The sequence below is a fragment of the Microcebus murinus genome, chromosome 30, assembly GCF_040939455.1.
Source record: "Microcebus murinus isolate Inina chromosome 30, M.murinus_Inina_mat1.0, whole genome shotgun sequence".
NCBI lineage: Eukaryota > Metazoa > Chordata > Mammalia > Primates > Cheirogaleidae > Microcebus > Microcebus murinus.
In genome coordinates, this window is record NC_134133.1 from 5,618,337 (window position 1) to 5,643,783 (window position 25,447).

At 42.7% G+C, this 25,447-nt stretch overlaps 1 protein-coding gene across 5 annotated transcripts in view; it reads left to right on the forward strand.

The window, feature by feature from the left end:
- The window catches only part of CADPS (calcium dependent secretion activator), a 483,222-nt gene that overhangs the window by 122,283 nt on the left and 335,492 nt on the right, over positions 1-25,447 (forward strand). For all 5 annotated transcript variants that reach the window (XM_075998810.1, XM_075998808.1, XM_020284645.2 and 2 more), the window contains exon 3: positions 3,001-3,333. In XM_075998810.1, coding sequence (XP_075854925.1) covers positions 3,001-3,333 — 333 coding nt within the window. The remainder of the gene's footprint in view (positions 1-3,000; positions 3,334-25,447) is intronic.

Consider the following 25,447-nt stretch of genomic DNA (forward strand, 5'->3'; position numbering starts at 1 on the left):
GTTGAGTGACTTCTCCAAGGTCCTCCACCAGTGGCTTAGCAAATGTTTATGGAGTGACTTCTGTGTGCACAGGAAGGGACGATGAGAAGCAGATGGCATGTCCAGGATTCAGAGTTGGACACCAGCTGGGAGCAGAGTGCCACCATCCTTATTTCTTACCCCTTGCTATCAGCGTGCATGGACGATTGTGTTTGCAAGACCCCACTGTATTGTGTCTGCTAGTTTTACCTTTACCTTCTTGCCCCCTGCTTAGACATCATCTTTTTTTTTTTTTTTGAGACAGAGTCTTGCTTTGTTGCCCAGGCTAGAGTGAGTGCCTTGGCGTCAGCCTAGCTCACAGCAACCTCAAACTCTTGGGCTCAAGTGATCCTCCTGCCTCAGCCTCCCGAGTAGCTGGGACTACAGGCATGCACCACTATGCCCGGCTCATTTTTTCTATATATATTAGTTGGCCAATTAATTTCTTTCTATTTATAGTAGAGATGGGGTCTCGCTCTTGCTCAGGCTGTTTTCAAACTCCTGACCTGGAGTGATCCTCCTGCCTTGGCCTTCCAGAGTGCTAGTATGACAGGTGTGAGCCACCTTGCCTGGCCATTCGAGTGGATTCTTTTGCTCATGAAGGCTTGTAAGGCCTGAGGATTTATTTGAAACTTTTCCTCCATAATTGATTTTGAAATGAACTCTCATGTCCCAACTGAGCATCAGTTCCCAGGCACAGGCGAGCAGGCCATGGTCTCAACCCTGGGGAGCAAATCTCAGCCCTCCTTTCCACGTTAGTCCATTAAAGTCAGCAGTGAATGGAGGCCACCTCGCTAACATGTTCCCACCTCCAGGAAGCTTGGTGGGGAAGCATGAAGCATGAGCAGTCCTCCAAGCAAAGCTGTCTCTTGGACAAAGAGACTCACTCTGTTTCCCAGCCTAGAGTGCCGTGGCATCAGCCTAGCTCACAGCAACCTCCAACTCTTGGGCTCAATCAATCCTCCTGCCTCAGCCTCCTGAGTAGCTGGGACTATAGGCATGCGCCACCATGCTTGGCTAATTTTTTCTGTATATATTTTTAGCTGTATAAAGTAATAAAGTAATTTCTTTATATTCTAGTAGAGACGAGGTCTCGCTCTTGCTCAGGCTGGTTTCGAACTCCTGACCTTGAGCGATCCTCCCGCCTCGGCCTCCCAGAGTACTAGGATAACAGGCATGAGCCACCGCACCCAGCCTACTCTGCCTCTTTGAAGGGTGTTTATGCACCTTCTCATTTGTGACCAGGACACAGCTCAAAAGTGTCAGATGTTTCCTTTCTGTGAATGTGAAGCAGCAGCTTTGCTGTCTTGTCTAACACCCTGGGAATCGTGTAGCTGGTGTGGGCTTCCAAACAGTGGCAGTACAGCAAAAGTAAAACACTCTTAATGGACGGCTTGGTCCCAGGACTCAGGTGGGACCAGCAGAATAACCAGGCGTTCTCCACTGGACAGGACAGCCCCAGGGGGAAGGGAGGAACCAGGGTGAAGTCTAAAGACCACATGTTTGCAGTCAGACAGTGTCAGTTACCGAGAACAAGTCCCTCCCCTCTGCAGAGTCTTGGTTTTTCATCTACAAAATAAACAGAATATAACACCAATATGTTCATTGTTAATTCCCTTTCAAAGTGTCAGGTGCTATGCCAGGGACTGAAGATACTGTAGGGAACAAGGACAGTCTTTGCCCACGTGGAGTTTCTATTTCAGGAAGAGATAATTAAATGCGTATTTACCCAAATACTAATTTAATTCCAATTAATGATAAGTATCATGCAGGGGATAAAATGAAAGATAAATACTGACAAATGTTTAGTGCTATGTGCAGATACCATGCCAGCTACTTTATATATGATAATAATAATGACAGCTACAACTCACTTGGCATTCACATGGGCCAGGAGCTGTTTTGAGTGCTTTTCACATTTTAGCTCATTTCATCCTCATTTTGAAAACACCTATGAGACAGGGACTACTGTCATCCCCATTTTGTAAATGAGAATCCTGAGGTTCATGTGCCCAAAGTCACACAGTCATTAAGTGGCAGAGAGAGAACCACACGGTCTGAATGCAGAGTCTATACGTCATGTGCTGCCTTGCGTGTTTGGTCTCGATCAGTCCTTGCAGCCACCTGGTGAGTCCAGTCGTTGTGCTCATTTAGCAGATGTGGACACAGAAACAAAGCGTGTAAGTGACTTGCCTGCCTTGGCCCCGCCAGGAGGTTGGGGGACAGGAAGGGACCCGTGCCAACCCCTTATGCAATGGCCCCTGCTGTGGCCTGTTTGCAGGACGGGGGATGAATGCAGAACACAAAGAAACACACAGACACAAGCACAAAGATTGTTACAAGACTGGAGTGCCCAATGCACTGGTCAGTTTAATTTTATACTTTAAAAAAATCAAAGTTAGTTCCTTAGACGTGACCGCCTAGGCATTACAGCAATGGCCATAAATTCCAGAACACATAGCCTTAAGGACACAGATGTCCCCTGACTCAGGGTTTCCAGGTGGTTGCTCAAGGTGCCAGGCATAGATCATAGACTGAGATAAGCAAGGTTAGGCCAGGTAGCCACGGGGCGCATTTTTCATCCCCAGTTCCTCTAGGCTGACCCCCAGTGGCTGTGCCTGTCTTAGGTCGCCCCTCCCTTGAGGGATCTTATCCGTCATTGACTAACCAGCCATCTTCTAGGATGAGCAGCAATCACAGGAACAATGTGTTTATGGTGTAGCCTCCAGACCCCCACTGCTGTGGGGCTGGGAAGCTCTTGCTTACTTGCAGAAACTCAGGTTCTTTGTTATGCCTCTAGGCAGCAACCGTGTTTGTCACAGGGACCCTGTCCAAAACACATTACTCTCAATCGCTCTGGGCAGAGCACGTAGGTTACTCAGTAAATTTAATTCTTAAACCAGGAAAGTATAGTGTCAGTCCCCAGCAGGCCCCTGCATGGCCAACTCTCTCACTGTCTGTCCCGGCCCTGCTCTTGCACAGGTGTTCCTCAAGAGCGACCGTGTGGCCCGCATGGTGCAGAGCGGGGGCTGCTCGGCCAACGATTCCCGCGAGGTCTTCAAGAAGCACATCGAGAAGCGGGTGCGCAGCCTGCCCGAGATCGACGGGCTCAGCAAGGAGACGGTGCTGAGCTCCTGGATGGCCAAGTTCGACGCCATCTACCGCGGGGAGGAGGACCCCAGGAAGCAGCAGGCCCGCATGACGGCCAGCGCGGCCTCCGAGCTGATCCTGAGCAAGGAGCAGCTCTATGAGATGTTCCAGAACATTCTCGGCATCAAGAAGTTTGAGCATCAGCTCCTGTACAACGCCTGCCAGGTAAGGGGTCTCTTCTCGCCTGGGCCCAGAGCTGTGGGTAAGCAGAGCCGTGTTGTAACTTCACATCTTGATTTAAAAAAAAAAAAAAAAAACATGAAAAATTTTATCATACGACTGCACCAGTTAACAGTTTGCTACGATCCAGGCTAGATGAGATTCGTGCTTTCATTCTGATTCTAAAAGAAATTAAAACATTCTGTGAGCCCCTAAAAATCTCAGGGGCCCTCGGTACTGAGTTTATAGTGTCAAACAGGTACATTGGCACTAGGAGTAAGAGTATCTGTGTGTCCGTGTGTCAAAAGTGCTAAAAATAAAAAATAAGGACTTTTTTTTTTTAAGATGCCATTAAAATAGTTGGTATTTACCAGTTGAGGCACTTGCATTTTCTCAGCTCGGGAGACCACTGGATTTAGCACCTGGACATCGAGAGTAATCGTTTAAAATGGAAAGCTCACCTGAGGCCTGAGTCTAATCAGACCCACGTATTTGTCGCATCATGAGTTTCCAAGTGGATCTGAGGAGGCGACCTGAGCCTCTGCTTGGGCCCACCTCAGAATGGGCCTATATTTGCTCTGGGTGGAGGGCTGGGGAGCAAGGTATCCTAGATCTTGATTCCTACCTAGCATTCATTCACTGAGCAAATATTTGTTAAGTGCCCGTTTTGCGTTCTTTGAAAATTTTAGTGAGTGTCACTTGGGACCATTTTTAAAATACGTATTTCTGGGCCTCAGCCCCTAGAGACTCTCATTCTGGGGCCTCCATGTAAGACTTATGAATCTGCATTTTAAACAAGGGCCTCCTTTCCTGGTGGTTTTGTTGCCCTTCCCCTTCTAAGAACTCTCAGATTCATCTTTGCTTTGTTCACTAATATTCCCGGTGCATGAAACAATTCTTGGCACGTAGTGAGCACTCAGTAAATGCTTATCGAGTTAGTAAATGAATAATGGCAAATTATTTTAATTAGTAGGAAGGGTCCTTATCAACTATTGCATTTCACCTAGAATTTTCTGGATGTTTTAGGAAGTAGTCTATTTAGCATTTCGTAATGTAATACATGCATATCATTCAAAGATATTCCTGATACCTGCTTTCCTCTTAGCCAACTTCAATTTCAAAATACTGATTGCCAACCTGGAGGTTAAGGGTTTCTGTGATGGGTCCAGAATTATTTTGAAATTCTCAAATAAATCTCAACATAAAATTAGATTTCATTGTTCTTTCTAGTTAAAGCAGGGGTCCTCAAACTTTTTAAACAGGGGGCCAGGTCACCGTCCCTCAGACCCTTGGAGATTGCGCACTGTGGGCCCGGGATGAGTCGGCTGCTAAGCAGGACAGGCAGCGGTGGCAAAAATACCCAGAGGGCCAGATAAATGTGCTAGGTGACCCATATGTGGCCCATAGGCCGTAGTTTGAGGACACCTGATTTAAAGTATTACTGCATCTCATGTGGCACTTTTTAAATTTAATTTAATTGGTTAATTTATTTTATAGAAACAGAGTCTCACTCTGTCACCCTGGCTGGAGTACAGTGGTGCAATCATAGCTCACTGCAACCTCCAACTCCTGGGCTCAAGGCATCCACCCACTTAAGCCTCCCAAGTAGCTGCGACTACAGGTGTGCACCACCGTGCCCAGCTAATTTTTCTTTTTTTTTTTGTGGAGATGGAGTCTTGCTATGTTGCGCAGGCTGGTCTCAAACTCCTGGCCTCAAATGATCATCCTGCATCGGCCTTCTGAGTCATGTATTACAGGAGTGAGTCACTGTGCCTGGTTTCATGTGGCAGTTTTAGAATGGGATAGACAGGTGGCTCTACCACCACCAGCTTCCCCATCACAAGAAGGTGTCATAGCTTTAAAAAGATTAAAAATCATGGCCGGGCGCTGTGGCTCACGCCTGTAATCCTAGCTCTTGGGAGGCCGAGGCGGGCGGATTGCTCAAGGTCAGGAGTTCAAAACCAGCCTGAGCAAGAGCGAGACCCCGTCTCTACTATAAATAGAAAGAAATTAATTGGCCAACTGATATATATATAAAAAATTAGCCGGGCATGGTGGCACATGCCTGTAGTCCCAGCTACCTGGGAGGCTGAGGCAGAAGGATCACTCGAGCCTGGGAGTTTGAGGTTGCTGTGAGCTAGGCTGACGCCACGGCACTCACTCTAGCCTGGGCAACAAAGTGAGACTCTGTCTCAAAAAAAAAAAAAAAAAAAAAAAAAGATTAAAAATCATCCACCTGAGTTATAAGTAAGATTCAAAATTACCGAGATAGTTAACTGTTCTCAACTTGCTAGGTACAAAATTATTCTAGGGATTAATTTTTCTTTTTATTGCAATAGCTTATCGTGCATGTTTTCTGTTCTTGCTCAAACATGAGCATCATTAGAATGAATACATTGCTATGCTATTTCCTGTCTCATCTCAGCGTTTTTCAGCTTGTTGAATAGAGTTGAGTGGCAGGACCATATTTTACTCTTTTCTCCTAAAAAAGTGAATTCATTCAACTCATTTTACCTTTAACATTTTCTCCGTGAGTTAGGAAAAATTATCAGAATATTAAAAAATAATGTCTCCCCAGAATAATGATCATTCCCTTAGCCAAAAGAGAAGTATAAGAAAGGTAAAGGAAAGTACTTCTCAGGACAGGGATATTTATGTCATTTAGTATTATTATACTCTACGCTGATATCTAAGTTTGATTACTATTTCAGGGTTTCGTATGAGTAGATTAGGGAAAAGAATATTACAGGTAATTCACACACAAAAATATACTATGAATGAATCCTAAATTTATGATTTTTTGACTTCTATTTCTTTAATAATATAGAAAGTTATATAAGTGTATTGGCAAACAAAAGTCTTTTAAAAGAAAGATGACATTTGTAGTGATAGTGTATCGCAGATGTTACAGAAATGAATATTCTTATAACTTACTTTTGGAATAAATTATTCATGTGATATTTCTGTAATCTGTTAATTTGCTGCAAAACACTTTTAGAATTGGCAAAGCTTTTGACCCAGGAGCTCCACCTTTAGGAATTTGTTACAAATAAATACTCAGAAATGTGTACAATAGTGTTTTAAGCCCAACGATATTCATTGCAGCCTTTTATATGGCAGTGAAAAAAATGGAAGCAGGCTTAATTCCCAAAAGTAAGGGATTAATTAATTAGATTTTTATTCAGCCAGGTGAGAGTATACTTTTTATCCAATAAAACAATAGTAAAAGAGTTGTTCTAAAAGAAAACTTGCCAAATGGGAAAATGGTCATTAGATATTATTAGGTGGAAAATTTAACTATGAAACAGGATAGGCAAACACAGCCCTATTTTTGTGGGGAATAAAAAGATAGAAAAAGTACTGGATAGGCAAAAAGCAAAATGTTAACTGTACTTTTTTAGATTTTTTTTTTTTTTTTTTGAAGAGTCAGGGTCTTGATCTGTTGCCCATGCTAGAGTGGCTAGAGTATAGTGGCATCATCATAGCTCACAGCAACCTCAAACTCCTGGGCTCAGGTGATCCTCCTGCCTCAGCCTCCCGAGTAGCTGGAGCTACAGGTGTGTGCTACCACCTATGCCTGGCTAATTTTTAAAATTGTTTTTGTAGAGACAGAGTCTCTCTAAGTTACCCAGGCTGCTCTTGAACTCTTGACTTCAAACGATCCTCCCACCTTGGCCTCCCAAAATGCTAGATTTACAGATGTGAGCCACCATGCCCAGCCTAACTATCTTTATGTGTAAGAAGTAGCATCATGGTTAATTTTCATGATTTCATTTGTGCTTGTCTATATCTCCAAATCTTCTGCCTTAAGCATATAGTTATTTTGCAAATGGAAACAAATACCGAAAGTCTCGACAAAGAGATCATAAACACAGTAAAATAAGAAGAAAATCAGCTTCTGAATTGTTCTCTAGATTTTGGCTATTAACACACAGCCTTTGTGATTTTTGCCATTTCCAGGTACCCCTGGGATGATTATTTCTTTCATATTTCTTACTACACCAACTCCCAGCTCACTTTTTCAAACCCATCTTTGTCTTAAGAAGTGATGTATAGGAAATCACAGCTTTGATGTACAAGGTTTATTTATTTTTTTTAAATAATATGCATTAAGGTGAAACCTAACCATTCAAATAGGAACTCGTCGTTGGTTGGCCCTCTTAGATCATCTTACACCCCAGTGACGTGTAAGGCACAGGCAGGCCCGCCAGGGCCCACATGCAGTGACGGCTGGTGGGGACAGGGCTCTCTGATGCCATCCCCAAAAATAGCCCCAGACTGACCACAGCCGCTCTCAGACACAGTCTGCACAGCCGGGCGGCAAAGCCGAGATCTAATTTACCTCCCTCCTCTTCCCTTGGTGGCAGGCTGCATGGAGACAGGCAGGATTAAATACTGCATCTCTCATGCCCTGCAACGAGGTGTCAGAAATTACAGATTCGCTAACTCACCTTCTTATGGACTACAGTCAGCTCTGCAAAACTCATCACCTCACAGGAGCAAGGATAACTGAAATGCAATCATCTCACTTTCGTGCTTGCCCATGTTTTGTTTTGCATCTTCTAGACCTTCTTCTCCTTACCAGACAAAGCAATTTCTAGAAGTTTCCAAAACCAGAAACGTGCATGATGTTTTCCTCTCATGCAAATTCAATCTAGGGGAAGCTGTAGTAATCTGATTTCAGACACTGCTTTCTGTAAGTGCCTGTGTTCTCTCTTTATGAGGTTCTGCCAGTAACTGTCATTTTTATCTCAAATGAGAGATAACATTTATCAAAGAGCGATGATATCAGTTATATATCAGTTGTCTGTTGTAACATGAGCCGTGTCTATCAAAACGTAAGAAAAAAGCAAGAAGCCTTAACCATTGTCTCTGTATTTGCACATCAAGTTTTTTTTTTAAGTCTATTTTGTCTATTTGAAAATTAATGGGTCAATCTCATAAAAGAGGTTGCTCATACTCAACATAGTATCCAATGTAAATTAATTGGCAACTCTTGTTACAAAATCAGTGTTGCTTTTGTTTTTCAAAGACCTTTGGGAGGAAGCAATTAACTATGTAGCTAATTTGAGCATTGCGGTTGATTCCTAAAGCTAACTCAAAAAAAGTAAGGTGCAATCTTTTTGAAAATGGGTTGGATCATCTGAGACATGAAAATAAGGCAAGGCCCACTATGAACATTTTCATGAAATGCAAAGCTACTGACAGTGGTGGTGGTGATGTGGTATTTAAAACCATTTTTAAGATGCACCATCTCACCCCTTTCCCTTTAGTGGTCTCTAAATTTGGTGTCAATTTGATGTCCAGTGGTACCAGGTGTCTGTCTGCTACTTCCGACCTCTCTGCTTAACTTTGCAAGTTATCTTTAATTGTCTCATTCTAAAACATGTGGACATTTTCCCTTGAAAAACACCGCAGAGTTGCGTTTTAGAAGGAGTCCAGTCTACATCTTCGTGTATTTTTAAATGCAAATGAACTCTTCCTAGCGAACCATCGCAGCTAATTCTGAAGGGATGTGGCTAAGTATGAGCTCAGGAAGCCGCTGTTGGCTCATGTTTTGATTTTGCTTTGTGAAAATGCCATTTCTGGTCGTGCAATTACAGATCCTACTCTTAGCTTCTGGAAACTTCAGCAGCAGGACTCTAGCTTTCACCTTAGCCATCATGTGTGCCTACCTGGCAACAGGAATAACACGCACACTCCAGCTGATAGAAGACGGCCACGATGTTTTCATTTATCCTCTCTTGAATTTCCAGAGATGTTTTTCAGATGAAGTCTGGAAGACTTAAGACACAAGAAATATGACTCCCGAGTCTATAATCACCTTTGCATTTTCAGTATCAAATTCTCCATCGTTATTGACCTGCTAATTTTCTTAACACCTCATTTCCTTTCTTCCAATCCATGATCGACACGGCCTTTGATGATGTGGTTATCTTATTATAGTACTGTCTTCCTTAGACTTGATTAGCACTTGGCAGCTTTTCAGATAGTTTATTAGACTCTGAAGAGAAACCTCAAATTATCAGGCTTTCAGCTGTGACCCAGATTGCTGGGTTGTATCCGTACCTCATTACAGAGTTTTTAATCTCTGTATAACGACACAGCTTTTTCCTGATCCAGAAGCTTCCGGTAGATGTTTCGGCTGAAAATTTGCTTCTTGGGCCAGACTCTCTTTCTAAATCACTTTTCTTGACCCTGTAATAACAGTACAGGTTTTCACATATAATGGTCTTTCAAATAAATATCTATTTTTTATTATTTTATTTTTTCATTTTTTTTAATGTCAGCATATTGTGGGGGTACAACTGTTAAGGTTACGTATATTGCCCATGCCTCCCCTCCTCTCTCAAGTCAGAGCTTTATGCGTGACCATCCCCCAAACGGTGCACATCTCACTCGTTGTGTTTGTATACACCCATCCCCTCCTCCCCCTCCCACCCGACACCCGATAGATATTATTCCTATGTGTCCACTTAGGTGCTGATCCGTTAATACCAATTTGCTGGTGAGTCCATGCGGTGCTTGTTTTTCCATTCTTGGGATACTTCACTTAGTAGAATGGGTTCCAGCTCTATCCAGGAAAACACAAGAGGTGCTAGATCACCGTTGTTTCTTATAGCTGAATAATACTCCATGGTGTACATGTACCACATTTTATTAATCCACTCATGTATTGATGGGCACTTGGGTTGTTTCCACACCTTAGCAATTGTGAACTGTGCTGTTTTGTAATTTGAGACAGAGAATGGTGATGGCACTTTAGTATTAAACACGTTTATTTAGAAACATACTTTCATTATTCATTCATTCATGCAACAGATTTAAGCACCTACCATGTACCACGCATCCCATGTTACATGCTGAGGATAAAGCCTAAACTTTCTTTGTTCTAGAACAGCCCACAATGTGCAACCTGATTTCTTCCTCCTTGCTCACTATACACCTCTCAATGACTTCATGGCTTTCCTGCTTAGAGCATTGTATTTGTTTTTGTTATATTGCTGCAGAACAGATTACCATGAATTTGGCAGCTTAATGGGATACTCAGTTATTACTGAATGATTTTTCTAGGTCAGAAGTGCAGGCATGACTTAGCCAAGCCCCCTGCTCAGGTCTCACCAGGCTGCAGGGAAGGTGCCGGCCGGGCTGTGCTCCCATCTAGGGTCTTAGCAGAAAAGGATCCGCTTCGTGTTGTTGGCACAACTCCTTTCCTTGCAACCGTAGAACTTTGCAAATCTAGCAACAGAGAGAGAGAGAGAGAGTTTCTCTGGTGCTTCAGCTCTCTGATTTCTACACGTACGTTTAAAAGGATCACCTGATTAAGTCAGGCCCGTGAGAATAATCTCCCTTGCACAGTAATTTAAAGTCAACTGATTAACAACTTTACATCTGCAAAATCTCCTCATCTTTATCATATATTATTATTATTTTCTTTTTGAGACAGAGTCTCACTCTTTTGCCTTGGCTAGAGTGCCGTGGCATCAGCCTCGCTCACAGCAACCTCCAACTCCTATGCTCAAGCGATCCTCCTGCCTCAGCCTCCCGAGTAGCTGGGACTACAGGCATGTGCCACCATGCCCGGCTAATTTTTCCTATGTATTTTTAGTTGGCCAATTAATTTCTTTCTATTTTTAGTAGAAACAAGGTCTCACTCTTGCTCAGGCTGGTTTTGAACTCTGGACCTTGAGCAATCCTCTTGCCTCGGCCTCCCAGAGTGCTGGGATTATAGGCGTGAGCCACCGCGCCTGGCCTATCATATACTATTGATTAAAAGCAGGTTATAGGTTCTGCCCGTGCTCAAGGGTGGGACCACAGTAGGGCATATGTCACTGGGGTCATCCTGTGGTTGTCACTGACACTGTTCTTCCCCACCCCACAGTGTTTCAGGTGGCTGGCTCTGTCCAGTATCAGTTTAAATGTACCCTTTTTAGAGAAGCTCACCTTTACCATTCTGCCTAGAATGGGCTTCTCATTGTTTGCTTTTTTTCCCCTCTGAAACAATGCCCTGTTTATTACCATGGTAGCACTTAACACAATCTGAAATTACCTTGTATACTTTCTTATTTTATTATTGCCTATCTCCTCCTGCAGATTTCTTTAAGAGAAAGAACGATGTCCATTGCATGCACCACCATATAGCCAACACTTACCACCATGCCTGGTACAAAGTAGATGTTCAATTAAATACTGACTCAGTCAGTAAATGCAGAGGCTGAGGCATTTACAGCCTCATGGGGCTTAAATGCCCACTTTACACAAAGGTGCATTTTTTCTGGTTAGGCAAAGTACAGCCACGGAACAGGCCTGTCAGTCTATGACTTGGATCCACCTGCCAGTACTCCTATTTTATAATATAGATATCACCTGCGGGTCACAGGACTCTTCCAGGCATAAATCTTCCTTCTGGTCACACTCAACCTTGTCTCTCCCATCAGGTGGACTGAAAAAGGGACCGAAATTAAATCTTGTCTTTCCAAAGTCATGCAATGCCTCTAACAGTCATTAAATATTTGGTGGACTGCCAGTTTTAAATGACTTTGCTTTCCAGATGTACTTTAATTCCAGCATTCTTTGCATGTGAAAAGAGATCAAGATGCATGTACCCCACGAACATGTTCTACTCAGTTAGTGGGGACAACATTAGAGGCATTAAGGATGGGGAGGGCTACAGGGCCATAGAACAATATTTAATTTCCCAGAGCAATAATTGTCTGAAGATCTCATCATGATTTTTCTTATGTCTCTGTCAGTTGTTTGTAGAACACATGGCCAGAGATTTCTGTTGTGATTACACCTGCTGTTACTTTAGCGGAGGGTTGAAATTGAGAGACAGTGGGCATGCTGCTTCTGAAAGGGCAGGGAACTGGGCATTTTCTAGGCAGCCTTCAAAACTGCTGCAGACGGTCCAGCAATCTCTCCTTTGTCGCCGAAATGGCATCACAAATGTGCTCGTTTATTCAAAGTCCTTTCTTAAGCATTGGGCCATAAAATTGTCATCACAGGTGTTAAAGAGGAGGGGTCCTTTTAGAAAAAGACATACGGAAATACTATTTTCTACTTTTTCCTGCCTTTTGCCAAATGATAAAACCTGTTACAAACCATCTAGCACAGCCTTGCGAACGGAGATCTGTTAGCAGCCTTGTGACACATTTCAGCAGCCCGGATACCCCACGGTCATGATCGGACTTGACCTTCTGCTTTCAACATGCAACCTCTTTGCCTCCTCAGAGGTTCAGACCCCAAATTAGCAGGAGCTTGAGTAATGCAGTGCAGTGTACTGATTAAACTTTATTGCTAACCCTTTTTGTTTCAATCCTTTTTTGAAAATATGAATTAAATGCATTAGTTTGTTTTCCTTCCTGGCTAGTGAATCATTCTACATCCGTCTTTTTTTTTTTTTTTTTTTTTTTGAGACAGAGTCTCACTCTGTTGCCCAGGCTAGAGTGAGTGCCATGGTATCAGCCTCGCTCACAGCAACCTCCAACTCCTGGGCTCAATCAATCCTCCCGCCTCAGCCTCCCAAGTAGCTGGGACTACAGGCATGCGCCACCATGCCCGGCTAATTTTTTTCTATATATTTTTAGTTGGCCAATTAATTTCTTTCTATTTCTAGTAGAGATGGGGTCTCACTCTTGCTCAGACTGGTTTCGAATTCCTGACCTTGAGCGATCCTCCTGCCTTGGCCTCCCAGAGTGCTAGAATTACAAGCGTGAGCCACCGCGCCCGGCCTCTACATCAATCTTTTAGGGTGAACTCTTCATCAGTAGAGAAACCATGATGTGTGTTCTGACCTTCAGTTTGTACAGCAATGATTCCTACCAAGTATTAAGTATTTATTGTGTGCCAGACACAAAGCCTAGTACCACATATACATATATATAGTCATATTTAATCCTCAGAACAAACCTATAAAGTAGGCATTTTTAGCCACATTTTAATAAGAAAGCTAAAAAGCAGGGGGAAGGAAAGGCTAAATAATTTTTCCAAAGTCAAAACCAAACAGCCAGTGAGCGGTAGAGCTGAAACTTGAACTCAAGATTGCATGATCCCAAAGCCAGCTCTTAAGGAGTAAATCTTTTTCATAGAGAAGTTTTTGAGATTATGTAGAAATTTTATTGATATGTCTATATTATACCAAAACAGGTATGTGTGTGTTTTACTAAATCTTCTATGGATCTCTTCTATGTAGCCTGCTCCCTATTTATCCTAAAATTTGTTAGAAGAAAAGAAAATTCAGCTGAGGACTCAGTTCTATATATTGGCTAATTATGATTTTAATGGATATGTCTATTCAGTTGAGACTGCTTAGGTTTATGTTTGCTTCATTCATTTAAGTTTCTACCATAGCAAGACAAGTGTTTCCTGGTTTAATTTTGCAAAACATTTTTAGTAAAGTCCTACAGGGTTCACGGGATGGTTGGAGGACAGGAAATGTTCGTTGTTCTTGTCATTGCTCATGTGTAATCTGGCCAATTGGACGACCTGGAAAAGTGGCTACTTTGTGGTTTTGCAACATAAGCACCTTCCCAACTGGACCCAGTGACCCCAGCACTAAGACAAGTTGCTCTTTGGAGGGAGAACACCCACAAAAGCATGCAAGAAAATTCAAATTACAAAGATTTGAAGTTAAGAATTAAACCAGGAGTGCATAAATATTTTTAGGGCTTTGCAGGCCCTATCGTCTTTGTACCAACTACTTAATTCTGTCATTGTAGCAAAAGCATCCACAGATAATAAATAAAGACATGGGCGTAGCTGTGTTCTAGTAAAAATTTATTTATAGAAACAGTCAGTTGGCACATTTGACCAAAGGGCTGCAGTTTTGTCAACGCCTGAATTAAATAATTATCACATCATAACAGCAAAAATTATTTACTTTCCAAAAAATTCCCCTATGGATATGGGATCTTACCTCTTCAATTCAAAGGGTTTTTAACATAAAATTTAGCCCTTCCATTCTGTGGACAGTGGGAAGTTATGGTTGTTTATAACATTGGAACTAAAGACAGAGTCATTGTATAACACAGAAGCTAAGAATGGTAACATATCACTTAGCACCATGCTTGGTATACATTTATTTTAAAAAATTTCAACTATCATTGTCACTTATTAATATTGTTGTCTCTTGAGCCAAGACTTGGCGTATGATTAGGGGCTTACCATGGATTGATCTTTGTAGAATTTTACATATAAAACCTTTAGAATAGTTATAATTTCTTCCTGGTATTGTACAGAAATCAAACATAGAATATGTTTCAGACATATTCTAGGAACATAGGAATCTGCAGAGATTTAGGTTTGCATTCTGGCTCTGCTACTTATTATGTGATCACGATTCTGTCCGTTGACCCCTCTGAGCCTCACTTTATGCATATGTAAAATGGGAATACTGATAATTCGCATGTAATAAGGTGGTGGTGCTAGTTAGTATTCGCTTCCATGAATTAACTGGATTCTCAAGTCTTGAGAAAGTTCCATTCTGATGAATAATGATATGTAGGGTTCGGCTGGTTCTCTGGAATCAGTTCTTAAAATGAAACAATTAATCACACTGTGCCCGGGAACAACCTGAAGAAGCACCTTCAAGAAGTATACAGCGCAGTTTGAAGGAACAAACTAATATGCAAGCAAAATTTATCCACAGTACAAAGTCAATATGTGAAACAGCAGATAATTGTAATATATGGGGGTAGCGGGAATCCAAGCTCAGCTGCTTATTATCTATGTAACCTTTAGCAAGTTAATTAACTTCTCTATACAGCAGAGATATTAATAACCACCAGACAGAAATAAGGTTTGTAAAGAGGCTGCCATACGATAGCAACTCACCAAATGATAGCCTGGATTGGTCATGGCAGTTAGTGGGACGGGGAAGGTAACACAGTGGTCTAGCAGGCTTCAATATCTGCAGGACTTTGGAGATCTCAGATAACAGTGGGGTTTGATTGGCCAGTGGCCACTCTACAAAGGAGGCACTCGTTGAGTTGTTTGAATGAGGAGACTGTTTAGGCTGAAGGAAGAGAGCTCATCAGAGATGTCTGCTATCCTCCTTTACCCAATGATGGAGCAGAGTAGAGAAGAAATTGTATCATAAATATAATGTGGTTGATTGAATAATTATTCTCCATTCTTCACTCTCCTGCATTAAAATTAAACACCCTACCATGGCTTGTGGGGCTTTGAGTGAACTTCTCTACCTCTTGACCTTGGGTCCAGCTATCGTGCTTGCTTTTGTCAATGGACTGTCATGAGAATTAAAGAGCAGAGGGCTTGAGACATGCTCGTGCACATGGTTTTGCTGCCATCACGCTTTGGTGAGCTTCCAAGAGAAGAACATGCCCCCAGTTGTAATCCCCTTGTGATCCTATGCCTCAGTACAATACACATAAAACCAGCCTAACTCAACCCAGACCTGGAACCAAGCCCAGCCAACCTCAGAACCCACAGTCTAAAACCTACAGCCATGCCTGGTCTAGATAAGTGAATACCAGCCAACTCACAGACCGATGTACGTGACAATCAACTTATGTTACTATAAGTCACTGAGTTCAAGGATGGTTTGTTATCCAGCATTATTGTGTCAATGGCTAACACAAACAACATTTAAAATAAGTATGCATTATGAGTAGCAGCCACTAGTAAGGTACAGGCATAACTATAATAGGATTCTACTATGTTTCCCCCTAAGACCCATCCATAAAGTAAGCCCTAGCAGGATTTCTAAGCATTTTCACAATATAAGCCCTACCTGAAAAATAAGCCCTAGTGATGGGCGTGGCTACGCAGCGCATCTGCACAACCCATGCATTTCATCGCGGAGCGGGAAAGAACACGAGCAGCCCTTCTCATCTGCCCCATGAGAGCTCTAGTGCTTGACATGAGAGATGGGGCCCATGGTTCTAAAGGAAATAGAGTCGCAAGAAATCCAGGATGGAATTCAGGGTTTGGAGAGTGATGATGATGTTCCAGAAGAAGATGACTTAACTACATTTGAATAAATGTAGATTGTTGTGCCGTGCTTAAAAAAAAATAACACATCCCCTGAAAATAAGCCTTAGGGTGTCTTGTTGAGGAAAAATAAATATAAGACCCTGTCTTATTTTCGGAGAAATGCAGTAGTGTCAACTACCAACCTCTCTTTATTGTGACAACTATCCTAATTCAGAATCTCTTCATTTGACTCTCTCATTCTCTGTATTCAGCCTGAATTGTCCACTTTTCTGAACTACACTAGCATAATTGCTTCCTGAAATCAATACTAATATGTTAACTTTAAAAGACTTCTTCTGTGAAATTGGAAGGAAGGAAAAGAAAGGTTGGCTGAGATAAAGATTTGAGAACTCAAGGTAGATGGTTCTCCTGACTACTCAGGAGTAAGAGTGGAATCTGAATAGATCTGGGAACTGGACAAGAGATCAGAAGTCTGAAATCTCTATTCATAGGGAGGCCAAGGTAACTTAACAGCGATCATTTAAAAGCCACAAAGCCCTTGCGCATTTATTTTACTGCATAACAATTAGTATTGGTTAACAGTAAATTGGTTAGCAATTTTACTGCATAACAAACTATCCTCAAGCTCAATTGCTTAAAACAAGAAACATTTAGTATGGCTCACAAGCCTACAAATGAGCTGGGTGGTTCTTCTGGTCATAGCTGGGTTCACTTATGTATTTGTTGTCAGCTGAGGGTTTGGTAGGAGGCTTTGTTCTATTCGAGAGTCAGATGACTAGAGATTGATCTAGAATAGCGTCAGCTGGGATGATTGCACACCATGTACTTCTTCACTTGGCCACAGGGCAGGGTCCTAAGAGAGTGGAAAAGTGCAAGGCCTCTGGAAGTCTTGGTTCAGAACTGTCACTTCCACTGTATTCTATTGGCAAAGGAATCCACAAGGCTAGCCAAGGTTCAAGGAGTAGAGAGACAGACTCCATGTCTTAATGGGAGGAGCTGTGAATTCACATTGCAAGTGGTGTGGATACAATCAGAGTGAAGGATTAGGCCACACTCTAAGCTGCCACACTGTCCTCATGATTAGCATTGAGAAGCCCTAGTATTGTGTATAACTGTTTAGAGCCAATATGTACCCAACTTATTTTACCTATTTCTTTTAGTAAACAGGCAATGTTTTATTAGAAAATAATATTTTTTATTGCTAGAGTTAAAAATAATACAACACTACATATAACATGGAATTAGGCCCTGAAGGTCATTGACCTCTCCCAATTAAAAAGGGAATCAAAATTTTTTAATGTGGAAATATTTTTGTTCTTAGGAAACTTTTAGCGAATGTAGAAAAATAAGTCCAATAATGGTTTTTGTTTTGTTTTGTTTTGTTTTTTGAGACAGAGTCTCACTTTGTTGCCCAGGCTAGAGTGAGTGCCGTGGCGTCAGCCTCACTCACAGCAACCTCAAACTCCTGGGCTCAAGTGATCCTCCTACCTCAGCCTCCCAGAGTAGCTGGGACTACAGGCATGTGCCATCATGCCCGGCTAATTTTTTCTATATATATTAGTTGGCATATTAATTTCTTTCTATTTATAGTAGAGACGGGGTCTCGCTCTTGCTCAGGCTGGTTTCGAACTCCTGACCTCGAGCTATCCTCCCGCCTCGGCCTCCCAGAGTGCTAGGGTTACAGGCGTGAGCCACCGCGCCCGGCCCAATAATGTCTTTAATTGGCAGTTTGGAGAGTCATCAGCTTGTTCCACTATTTCAAATGCCTTTCAGAGAAGAGAACACACTGATCCTTTTGTCAGTGAGAAGCATTAACCTACTTCACTGTGTCAGTCTGAGGTGGGCAGGCATTGCTTTTTCCATCTTAAAATGCCGTCTTGATTACAATAAACCCAGCCAGAACCACATAGAAAAGATGAGGGTGAAATTAGGTGTGTAAGACTGGATGCACTGTTGATGGCAGACAACATTCAACCGTGCATTTATTCACAGTTTATAAACTGAATGTCTATCACGTGCGAGAACACTGTTTTAGGAACTGAGGATGTAGTAGCAAATATGACAGGAAACGTTCTGCTTTGTCATGAAGCTGGGGTTTAATGGGTGAGACAAGCAAAAAAAAAAAAAAAAAGATAAATACACCATGTGTCATCAAGAGATAAGGGCTATGGAGAAAAACACAGCAGATTGAAGGGCCAGAGGATAATAGTGATGTTTTAGATTATGCAGGACAGAGACGTCTCTTTGGGGCTAGTGGCCTTTAAGCTGAGGTCTGACTGAGGTAAGGGAGTCAGCCATGAAGACATGGGAAAGAACAGAGCTGGAAAAGGAAGTGGCTTTTTTTTTTTTTTTTTTTTTTTTTGAGACAGAGTCTCACTTTGTTGCCAGGCTAGAGTGAGTGCTGTGGCGTCAGCCTAGCTCACAGCAACCTCAAACTCCTGGGCTCAAGCGATCCTCCTGCCTCAGCCTCCCGAGTAGCTGGGACTACAGGCATGCGCCACCATGCCTGGCTAATTTTTTCCATATATATTAGTTGGCCAATTAATTTCTTTCTATTGATAGTAGAGACGGGGTCTCGCTCTTGCTCAGGCTGGTTTCGAACTCCTGACCTCGAGCAATCCGCCCGCCTCAGCCTCCCAGAGTGCTAGGATTACAGGCGTGAGCCACCGCGCCTGGCTGGAAGTGGCTTTTAATGAGAGAAAGTGATGAGCTTGGTTCAAGGAACACCAAGGCGCAGGATCAGTATGAATGAGCACAGAGACCAACCGGAAACTGAGAGGAGGAAGTACATTCGGATGAATGGGCCATGGTCAGATCCCACAGGGCATTTGAAGCCACAGTTAGAAGGTTGAATTTATTCCAAGGATGATGAGAAGCTCTTAGGGATTTTTGAGTGAGGGACTGACAAGATCCGATTTATACCAGCAGAAGGAAAGAGGAAAGCATCAGTATCTATGGAGTCTTTATATGACTGGCTTATTTACTTGGGTTTGAAAAGTTCGATGAAACTGTGCTTTGAAGGTGGAATTGTTTGCCCTGGTTCTTAGATTTCTGCTAGTTATCCAGGTCTGCAGTATGTAATATGAAATCTACTAGAAAGAAATAAGTTGTTTTTTTTTTTATTCCAGCATTTTTTCTCACTCTTTCTATCTAACTCAGTGTAACTTTTTATAAAGGAAAAAAAGGGTGACAGTTCAATTTTTCATATGGAACGACTCTCAATACTTTCCTTAGGGTTATTCTTAGTATTTTTTTCTTTCATGGGATGAGATGGAAAGTTGTTAGCATTAAAGGATCCAGAATGTTTATGCAGGAAATAACAAAGGTGCGTATTCCATAAACTTGTCTCCGAGAAGAATTGCCTGAAAACTATCTCAGATGGTTTGTGCAGTGTCTAAGATGTAGGGGGGTTGGGTCCACACTGAGAATCCAAATAGAAGTATAATTACTGGAGCATAAGGTAATTGCATCTTAAAGTTATTAGATATTACACAAAATGCTTTGATTAGTTGTGCATTCCCTTGAATAGAATTTAAGTGACAATATACTCTTTACAAATAGCCATAGGTCAAAAGTAAGATTTTATTTTAATGTAGCAACTGAACCTCTTCTATATTGCTGTGGGGAGGATAAGACTCAGAAATTCCACCATTAGTATGTACCCAACAGAAATTAGTATACTTGTCCACCAAGAGATACGCATATGAATATTTATAGCAATTCCATTCCTAAAATTTGGAAAACCCAAACAGGCATCAACAGTAGAATGGATAAACTACGGCATATTTATACAATAGAATGCAGTTTTAAAAAAACAAAAACAACTGTCATGTTCAACCAACAGGATGACTCTCACAGACATGATATTGAAAGGGAATATCCAAACCCAAAAAGCATATATAATAGGATTTCATTATATAAAATTCAAGACCATGAAAAACTAATTGATCAAAATCAGAATAGTGGTTACTTCCGAAGTGGAAGGAGGAAGGTGGAGGTACTGAGTAGGTATGTAGGTATTGATTTAAAGGGGTACCAGGGAGCTTCTGAGATGATAGAAATGTTATAAATCTGTAATGTCCAAAATAGTAGCAACCTCGTTAAACAAAATTTAAAATTCAATTTTTCAATTGCACAAGCCAATTTCTAGTACTCAATAGCCACACTTGGCTTATGGCTGCTAAAACGGATAACACAGAGATAGAACATTTCCATCATCACAGAAAACTCTTTGGGGCAGCATAGTATGTATCTTGAGTTGCTTGGGTGGATATAGATGTAAAAATTCATCAAACTGTGCCCTTAAAATTTGTACTTTACTATTACTATATGTATGCCTCATAAATAAAATATGCTTCCAAATAAATATGTTATGCCTCATTAAATGGAAGAGGAGAGCAAGAAAGGAAAGACAAAAGAGAAAAAATCCAAATATTTTAAGGCCTTTTTTAATTTAAATTTTGAATGTACTATATGCTATAACCTCAGGATAAAAATGCACAAGAGCTCCGTACAAAAGTAACAAATTAATAAGACTTTTTAAATGGAGATTATTTCTCATTAACTTTAATTAGGCTCCTTTCTAGGTTTGCAGGTTTGGCAAATGATCAAACCAAAAATGAAGACCTTAGGCTCCTCTCTCAGACAAGTTGCTTCAAATTCTGCTGCGCCCATGGTTTGTCTCCTGGCATTGTAGCTTTTGTTACATTTCTACGTTAACTAATTCCTGTTGCTCTGTTGCTAATTTTATTCCATCATGGAGCATGGTCTCAATCATTATCTTTTCAACACCAGCATCTGCGTTTGCGTGGACATGCATGCCCTCAGTCGTGAGTGAGCACGTTTGGAGTAATGAGTTAGGTTAGCATGGTGTGATTTCTGGTTTGTGAAAGTTAATTGGAAGTTCGGCTTTAATCTTTGTCACAGAACCCTGATTAACCTATCTGTCGCCTGTATTACATTTGCAATAAAGGATGCATTTCAGCGCATAGTTTTTAGATCATCAAGGAGCATAAGAGAGAAGCAGTCAAGTCTTGTAGATCAAAACAAGACAGTCTTGCACTGGAGATAAACACATGCCCTCCAGCAAGCAGAGCGGAATGAACCAGAAGAGCGATGTGACCTTGGGCAGCTTCTTACCCTCCCAGAGCCTCAGTCTCCTTCCCTCCTGCCTTCCCTGATCCCACCAGCCAGAGTCCTTTTCTCCCTTTGATTTGTTCCCACCACAAGACATTGCAACCACTGGAAAAGTACATGGTCCCATTGTCGCATGCTTTAGTCCCGTGCATATCGTTCCCCGTCTACGAGTCTACAAGCATCAGGAGGCCTTGAAGTCCACGTTCCTTTCCTTAGGCCATTCCCTGGCCTGCAGGAAGTCTCAAAGGAGATCGTTAAATGAATGACTCAGTGAGCAAATGAATGAATGCTATATTATCGATGGCTCTGTAACACATTCCTCCAAAACTTAGCATCTCGAAACAACGCACAGTTTTTATCTCACAGTTTCTGAGGGTCAGGAATCTGGGCAGAGCTTAGCTCAGTCTTCTGCTTCAGGGTCTCTCAGACAGGCTCCAAGGAAGGTGTTGGCTGGCCCGTTGTCACGGTCCTCCCAACGAGGGCTGGACCTTTGTCCAAACTCACGCAGTGGTCGTTGGAAGCATGCAGTTCCTTGTAGGCTGTTGGACCGGGCGTCCGTTTCCTTGCCATGTGGGACTTGCCAACGTGACAGCTTGTACCAGCAAGAGAGGGAGTCTGCTAGTGAGACAGAAGTCACAGTCTTTTCTAACCTAGTCCCAGAAGAGACATCCCCTGGCTTTTGCTGTATTTGCTTTGTTAGAGGCAGTCACTAGGGAAGAGATTCCGCCAAGGCATGAATGGAGGCCGTGTCAGAAGCCGCCTACCACAAACGCCTGCTTCACAAGACTCTGAGGAAGTTCAAAATGAAACAATGTCTATGCCAGGTACGATATGCTTGCTGTGCGCTCTTTCTAGATTGTTCTTTCTCCTTGAATGCACTGCCCCTCCATCCTTTTCATCTTTCATGCTTCAGCTTAAATGCCACCGCCTCCGAGTAGACTTCACTGAATATTGGAGCACGATCTCTGGGCCATTCTTTTATTTCCTTTGGAGTACAGATTATCATCCATAATTATGATTTATTGCTTATGGTCAGTCTCTTCCATTAAGAAGTAAGCTCCATGGGAGCAGGAACCAGCTTCATTTGTTCCTCTCTCCCCAGTGCTTCCCACATGGTAGGCCTCAAGAAATATGGGTCGAAAAATTGCACTCCTGCTTTACATTGCAATTTATTTGCTTTGTAGAATGAGTGCCAGTTGGAGAGAGTGCTCGTAATGGTTTCTCAGAGGTTTAAAAATCAGAATACAGCTGTCCCAGGGTAGGGGGCTCTTTCTTGCGCTGAGACGTGAGACTGTATTATCCCAGCAAAGCAAACCGACTTGGGGTACAAGTCATTAATGAACTGCAGGGACAAATTAAATTACCTAAGTTTGGAAGGTAAGAAGATAGTGAGTCACCATCACACAAAGGATGTTGGCATTTGTGTTTAGTCTTTGTTTTCTCTCTTACCTGTCTTCTCTTCCAGCCTCTTCATACCTCTAAACTAGCCACCAGGGCCCCCAGAATCAGAAGGCCAAGCCAGTTCCACCATGCACTGCATTTACCACCCACTTACCAAACCCTCTGCCCTAGCCAACACATATTTTAAAAGACTGAAAATTTGGGAGTGAGCAGGTGTGGGTTGTGGTCATGGTTGTACCACGCATCACGTTACCCTGGCCACATCATGCTGAAACCTCTATCAGATGCGCTGGTCACACTCTTTGGAGGAGGTCTAGTAGACATCCAATCCAGACCTTGCCCACCGATAATGCATATCAGAAGTCTGGGCCGTCTTGTACGTGTACCAAATCCCCCTAGAGGGGGGGACCCCGTCAGGGGAAAGATGGTTTGTCTCTCCTACAGTGGCTGCTCTTCGGGTCTGGTGCAACCCCCGCCGGGGTCCCCTTTGCACGTGTGGCCTACAGAATGCTCGTGGCAGGATGTTTATTGTGCCCAGCTTAGCTGTCAGCGTCCCAGAGTAGTAGGAAATGAGGATGGTCCCTGTGGTGCACCTGGCACTCTGGATATGTCCTCTGATCACAGGAAGTGGGATATGGGGGGAGTTTCAGAGGGTGAGGATTTGAGGGCCTGAGGGGAGCTCAGTATCGGACTAGATCACTGTTGACATTTTCAGCCGGGAAATTCAGTGTGGTAGGGGGCTGTCCTGTGCATAGTACGTGGGATGTTCACCAGCATCTATCTACTCACTAGATACCACTGTCACACCCCCCTACTGTGACTACCAGGATGCCCTCAGACATTGCCAAATGTCCCTAGGGCAGGCGTTCTCAAACTACGGCCCCTGGGCCACATGCAGGTGTTTTTGCCCATTTGTTTTTTTTTTTTTTTTTACTTCAAAATAAGATATGTGCAGTGTGCATAGGAATTTGTTCATAGTTTTTTTTTTTTTAAACTATAGTCCGGCCCTCCAACGGTCTGGGGGACAGTGAACTGGCCCCCTGTTTAAAAAGTTTGAGGACCCCTGGTGTAGGGGATATTGGAGGGAGTCTGTACATCACCACAGTTGAGAACCGCTGGACCAGGGCTAGGGATGTGATGTCACTTGGTACAGGCTAGATATATTATAGTGGCAGCCCTAGCATCTCAATGGCGAAGAGCAGAAGTCTGTCTTTCGCTCGTGCTACATGAACACCGCAAGGTGACAGGAGGGCTGTGCACTTCGTAGTTGCTCAGAGACTCAGGCTGATGGAGCAGCTGGCGTATCCAGCGTCGTGCGTTGCCATGCCAGAGGGAACAGAGTGCTCTGGGGGGTCTCGAACCAACAACCACAAGCTTCATCCCAAAAGTTGCACATTGTTTGCTCTAAAGCCCCACTGGCCAAACCTACCCTCCCCCAACCACAGGGAGACCAGGAACTGTAGCCCTAACACCTGCCCAGCTAAGAAGACAACTAGAAACATCGACAGCTCAGCACTAATGACCACCACAGGGGCAAAGAAGGTCTCTCTTCTCTGTTGACATGGAATGAGAAAGCGTTAAAGTCAGGAGATACAAGGTTACCCAGCACTTCCAGAAAAACAGCAACAATAATAACATCGAAGTGATAATGAACTACAATTTGGACTATGCTTATTGCGTGCCAGAAAACTTCATTCTCACACAACCACCCAGTAAGGTAAATGCGTGTATCCTTTTCATTTTAAAGATTGTGAAATGGAGACACACAATGCTTCGGTCACTTGCCCGGAATCACACAGTTTAGTAAGCTGCAGACCTGAGACTTGATCCAAGGTCTCTCTCACATTAAAGACTGAGCTCTTAAACCCCACTTTAAAAATCAGTTTGGCTGCTGTGCAAACCGCTCTCTCTCATGATGGGGTTTGTCTCCCTTGTAACCTGCCTGCCCCTGTCTTCGTGCTTTCTGTTAAAGGCATGATTGATACGTGTTTGCAAATGCCTTCCGTCCTTCTATTCCCTGACAATTCTTCTGAATGGATTCCACCAGTCCTAGAGCATTTGGAAGAGTGACTACTCACTCCCTCATGGGGTGATCATGCTCAGAGAAACAAATAAAATCTGTTTGCAGACATGCAGAGACAGTACTGAGCTGTCTGACATCAGCAGCCTGGGGACTGGGAAAACAGGTACCTACACTAAAAGCAGGTAGTGGACTCAGCAACGTGAATACTTGAGGATGCTGTGATCACCCCACCTGAAACCGGCCCAGATGCTAAGGCAAGGGAATTAAATACAAAAGCATGCTATAGTAAAAATGATTAACATTATGCTAGGCCTTGGTGTAAGTGTGCGTCATCTCATGCACATAGTATTAATACCACAATTTTGGAGATAAGAAAACTGAAGCTGCAAAAAGTTAACTGTGAGGCCGTACAGCAGGTTTTTGGAAGGATTCCAGATTTCACTCCAAATTGAAAGCATTTACCCACGTTAGCGGACACAAGAAGTTGCTTAAAGTTTTAAACATACACGCACGTAGCGCTTTCTGGTTTCGCCTCTGCCCCCAAGTCAAGCTTACAATTTTTATTTTAAAAAGAAACAATAAACTACAGAGGGATTTATTTCACTT